The following is a 5,673-nucleotide window of genomic DNA, read 5'->3' as shown; positions in this document are numbered from 1 at the left end:
TCTGTGCTAAAGCCAGCTGTCCCAAGTCTTTATTTGGAAAGAGGAGAATTTGTGAGAAATTAAAAACACTTTAATCAAATGTGGTATTTAAAAATATATTATTCACAAGGGCTGTTAAAGCAAGACTTAGAATATATCGGACAAAGAGTCACAAAACAAGGTTATTCATGTTCTATGAGTGTAGAATGAAGGTGTTTTTCTTCTGGGCAGGGCACAGATCCATTGGATTACATTTCTTTATTTAGTGAAAGGAACAGACCTATTGATACATACAGCTTGTTACATACGCAGCAAAGATAGTGGCCATCAAAAGGATTTTGCAGTGCCCTAAAACAAAGAAGCTATAGAAATTGAAATTAAACAAATATGCTTGGAGGAATAGTAATTTTGTGGCTAGAATTGTTATGCTATCTACTTGATAGCATATGAAAGCAGTTATGAGAAGAACCAGCTAACACATGGAAATGGGTGGCAGGCTTCTGAAGCCTTCCATTAATTGATGAACAAGGTTGATTAAGTTGATTAGAACAAGCCGTGTAACTTTAGGAATGGTGTTGCTATGGAGCAACAACCTGCTAGGTTTTTCAAGAACAGCTCTTAATTTTTGTCCTCACTTTGCCATCAGGAATAATGTCTTAAAACTCTGGAGGTTTCGAGGGGGGAATTTTGTTTGGTGTGTGTTTGTTTGGTTTTTTTTCTTTAAGTAATTTTCCCCCCTTAACCATTTCTTCCTCTTAAATTTTCTCTGTGGTAATTGAGGTAGCTTGTTGATGCCAGCTGTGACAAGTTCCAAGAGAGGAACTATGCACTTGCATGCAACTGTTGCATGCAAATTATTCCTTAAGGTATCATTCATTCTCCTGTGCGACTTGGTTGGGCCGGGGAGAGGGGGGAAAAGATTATGTAAATATTTATATAGAGACAGTTATCTGTATCTATATGTTACATGATATGTTTGGTTATCTATATATATATGGATATAAATATATATGAAAACTGTTTCTTAATCTCAGACACGAGAAGAGCATGTTGTTTCATTCTACTCCTGTCAAACCAGAAAACTTGGAGGATCTCTGGGAAAACCTGAGTTTAAAGCCTGCAAATACCCCTCAAGTAAACATCTCTGATAGTTTGTCCCGTCGAGGTAAGCCAAATAATGTCTCAGTAATTTGTTTGTGGGAGAAGGAAGATAATAACTGTAGGACTGTAAAGGCTTATACCTGTCAGATTGGAGAGGGAGTCAAACTGACTCTCTCAGTATTTTGTTTTGACACCATGTCATAACAAAGGCAAATTATATTTGTTGCAGGCTTGCTTTTTACCTTTTTATTTCATCAGACAGGACCCATTATCTCCAGTTAAAATAAATCAGTGTTGAATTTTGTGGAGAAGAATGCACAATCGCGTAGAACTTGACTTGAGTTAGGAACGTTCCTCATAATATTCAATTACCTGCACTACTTCCATGCTTGACTTAATCATGGCCAATAGTCTACTGTTAGTTAAAACTCTTCCCTAGCTTTTTAACTGTGTATGTGCACCGTCCAGCGCTCCTTCAGTATTTTGTGAAACTGTTTCTGACAATTCATGTCTTCTTTCTGACTAACCTATGATCTAATGTGTCTTTTCCTTTGGTTAAAAATGCTAATGCATCCTAGAAACTCTCAAAACTCGAGCCAGATCTTAATTGTGGAACCTGTGATAAGGATAGTGTCACTGTTACACTTTTTTTTTTAAATCCTTTATCTAGAACAAAGAAGGCTTGCAAATTAGAGCACAAAGAATGGAAGGCACTTCAGACTTATCAAAAAAGCAGTTCTCTGACACTTGTAGTTAACTAAACAAATGGCTAATTCTTTCCTTTTGCGGTGATAACATGCACTTAAAGCTGATAAGGGCTACACTCTCTGCTACTCTAAATCTTTATTTTGGTAAAATTAATCTGTTAGGTTAGGACTGATGGGAAGAAGGGGAGTTGTCTTTTTCATAATCTCTCTTTTTGCACGTGCTGAATCTTCGTGTGCTTTGTGTATTCCACCCTTCCCAGTTATTAATGAAGTATGGCAAGAACAAACAATTGCTCGTCTGCTGCAGCTTGTAGACCTTCCGCTCCTTGAGTCTTTACTGGAGCACCAAGAGATCAGACCTCAGCTTCCACAACCAAGGAAGGGAACTGAATATGTCATCACAAGTAACTACCTAGACAGAGAGATTCTCAAGGCTTTCAGTGATTCACAGTAAGTATTCATCGCTCACCTCTGCAACTTTGAAAAACTTTCTGCTTTTGTAGGCATGTAAAGCACAGTTGATCTTTGGGTAGAAATGTACTGCAGAAAGGATGTGAGTGGGCACTTTTCTCTCTGTTAGACTTGACTGGATTAATTGGTAAATACTAGTTGCTAAGCTGTAAACCAGAAGTAGCTGAGACAATTTGTGCTGAACATTGGAAGAGTTTTTGAATGCAATGATAGTATTTGATAGTATTCAGAGGGGAAATTGTTTGCTGCATTGAGGGAAGAATAGAGCATTTTGCTATCATCTTGAAATTTTTTCCTTAAAAAATTACCTGTGAGGGAATAGTTTAGTTTCTCCTACTGTACTAAAACAGCCAAGAACGCTGAGCCTGAAACTGTTAAACATAGTCTGAAAAACTTTTACCTACCTGAATCAGATCAAGGTTCAGGTTTCTGTTTATCTAGCAATAATTATGTCCTTGTCTAACAGCAGAGGACATCACTAACTTTAGGTTTAACTGCTTGTGACTGTTTACCTGTGTGGGTTACTAATTCTTCATCTTGATTAAATACATAACAAAAAAGTATACGGTTATGATCTACCTGAGTGTGTCAGGAAAAGTGTCTTTTTTTTGTGTCAATTTCTAATGTATTTAAGTACCATGTATTTAGGTACTGTCATGCTGTGAGAAACCAGTTTACTTTCTGTGAAAAACAATGCAACCAACTCTGAAAGGCATCAGTAAGTAATGCTGCAAAGTTAAACTACTCTGTCTTTTAGAACAGATGAATGGCTCTCAGCAGCAATAGATTGCTTGGAATATCTTCCAGATCATATGGTGGTAGATATTAGCAGGAACTTGCCTGATCAACCAGATAAAGCAGACACGTGGAAACTACTGCTGTTTGAAAATATTGGTAGATACTACGGCCAAAAAAAGGAGCCACTGTTAAGCCATGCATCTGAAATTCATTCAGGAATTGCAGAACTATTAGGTAAGTAAAATAAGGCTATGTTCCTAAGCTTATGTGAGATATGTACTGACAAACTGAGTATTTACTTCAGCAGCCAAGCTTAAAAGTTGACTTCAGCAAGTTTTTTTCAATTTCTAGTCATGAAAACTGTGCTTTGAAATAAAGAGAAATTTTGGCCCTGACTATGTGCAGTTCTGTGTAGAATGGCTGTGAAACTGGAGTGCTATAATTTGGTAGTAGTTGGTATCCATGGGAAATTAAATATAAATACGGCCTAATATTAAATACTTAGGCCATAAGATCTGAAGGTAAAGCTATGTGGATGCTTTGTATCCCGTTCACAACTCTCCCCTCTTGTCCATAGAAATGAGCATTTCTTAAATTTTATATTTAGACAGTATTTTAGAAAGTTTTTGACGATTCAGTCATCAGTTAACATCTCCTCATCCCTGTTCTCCTTATTTTTCATCCTTCTCTGCCTTGATTATTATTCTTGTTCCATGTTGGTAGGAATATTTTGCGTTTATATCCCATTCCTCCTCCCTGCCTATGAAGGGAGGATACTAATGCAACCTACTTCATTTAAATAATTCACACATCTAAAATGGGTATTCTGCATAGTAAGGCCAATTAAAACTTAACAAAGCTCTACAGAATGGTTTGCAATTACTTCATCAAGCTAGCCCATTTATCTAGGACATACTCCTCATTTCTTGGTAGATCTTTAGAAAATTAGTGACCTCTTGTTTTGGGAATAAACAGAACCATTTTCCTTTTTCACTATTTCACATTCCATTCAAGACGGCTGAACTGTAATGGAACTTAATTGAAAGTGAGCTTGCTTAAATATCAGGCTAAAAGCCTGGGTGTGGGCTGTTCTCAGATTGTATGCAAATAGCTCTCATCAGCCTGTGAGAAATTGTTGTGAGAATGAATTGCTTTGTTTGACCAGTTCTGTTTAGAGAGATGAACTTCTCTTCAGTGGCTAATTTAGGTGTTTTATTGTAACATTTATTTAAATAAATATGGCAATAGATACCTTTTATCTCTCCCCAGTGAATGGAAAGATGGAGCAATCTTTAGAAGCGGTTCAACTCTATTTGAAACTTCTAGACAGCCAAGTCAGGGAGGAGTTCAGAAGACTACTCTACTTCATGGCTGTTGCAGCACATAATTCTGAGCTCAAACTACAGAAGGAGGTAAATGTGCAAACTGAACTGTTACATGTTGCTTTACACTTACTGAAATCTAGAGGTCCCAGATACTGGTCAGAAACACATTTGTATCTTGGTGACTAGCATTGATGTAGCATATGACTGCAGGAGAAGCAAGGACTCTAGAAGAACAAAGGCAGTGCCCTTCTTAAAGGGGGAGATGAATTATCCTCTTCTGATAATTATTTCACATTATCCTTTAGAGTGACAACAGGATGGTTGTGAAAAGAACATTCTGTAAAGCTATTATCAACAACAAAACCTTATCTAGAGGGAAAACTGACCTCCTGATCTTGTTCCTTGTGGATCACCAAAAAGATGTGTTAAAAGTAAGTGCTAGAAAATGACCAGGTCTTTGTTATCTTGTATGCTTATGCAGAATTGCCTTTTTCTAAGCTGCTGTTTGACTGTCTTCTCTTTCTATTCAAGATCCCAGGGACACTGCATAAAATGGTCAGCAATAAACTGGTGGCTTTGCAGAAAGGACAAGATCCTAGTAAGATAACAGGTAACAGTTTAAACTGAACTTCTTATTCTTGTCATGCACCCAGATGAGAAATAGAAGGGACTGAGATGATGCAAAAAAGACTTGCTGTAACAATGACTAATTTGACTCTAAAGGAGGGTGGGTCTGTAGAATCTCGAGGGTGGCTGACTGTGGTGTTAACTATCTGAATGTCTCGTGTTTCCTTTTAGGCTATACCTTTTGCCAAAAGCTCGATGAAAGAGAGTATCGCTCCAATACAGAGAAGACCACAAAAGATGAGCTATTATCTCTGTTGAAAGCTATTGATGAAGATTCAAAGCTCTCTGACAAAGAGAGAAAGAGACTGCTAGGTCAGTTTCATAGTAGTAATCCAAGTATTTTTATGCAGTATTTTGGAGACAGAGTTACTAATATGTGTGTGTGACTTTAAATATAGATTACTTTCTATACTCCAGTATTGAAAACACTAATATATTTGTAAGTCTTTTGTATTCATGTATCTAATAAAATTATTTTGTGGAAATGGATGGAATTTATACAATTATTACCAAAGCCAACGGTGCCCACGTTTAGCCTGTACTTACAGTTTAGCTTTGCTCATTCTTAATTGCTGTAGGGCCAAAATAATCCTTCCTTTTCCTCACCTAAACCCAAGTCTATTGACTCCCTCTATTCAAGTGTCAGTTACTGAGATGGGAAACACCTCTCTGTGAATGAGATCTCTCTGCCTTCTTTTGCCCTGGCACTGAATTTTATGCTGAAC

General features: G+C 37.2%; 1 protein-coding gene across 1 annotated transcript in view; it reads left to right on the top strand.

Annotated features, from left to right (window-relative positions):
• Positions 1–5,447, top strand: part of DEPDC7 (DEP domain containing 7) — a 9,896-nt gene extending 4,449 nt beyond the window's left edge. Inside the window, exons 3-9 of the mRNA XM_009334575.1 lie at positions 1,014–1,144; positions 2,048–2,237; positions 3,016–3,230; positions 4,266–4,408; positions 4,627–4,752; positions 4,853–4,931; positions 5,120–5,447. Coding sequence (XP_009332850.1) covers positions 1,014–1,144; positions 2,048–2,237; positions 3,016–3,230; positions 4,266–4,408; positions 4,627–4,752; positions 4,853–4,931; positions 5,120–5,334 — 1,099 coding nt within the window. The 3' untranslated portion in view covers positions 5,335–5,447. The remainder of the gene's footprint in view (positions 1–1,013; positions 1,145–2,047; positions 2,238–3,015; positions 3,231–4,265; positions 4,409–4,626; positions 4,753–4,852; positions 4,932–5,119) is intronic.
• The last annotated feature ends 226 nt before the right edge of the window (positions 5,448–5,673 follow it).

This window comes from Pygoscelis adeliae, unplaced genomic scaffold, assembly GCF_000699105.1.
Source record: "Pygoscelis adeliae isolate BGI_AS28 unplaced genomic scaffold, ASM69910v1 Scaffold171, whole genome shotgun sequence".
NCBI classification, from domain to species: domain Eukaryota; kingdom Metazoa; phylum Chordata; class Aves; order Sphenisciformes; family Spheniscidae; genus Pygoscelis; species Pygoscelis adeliae.
Note: the sequence above shows the minus strand (reverse complement) of the source record. Positions and strands in the feature narration are given on the sequence as shown.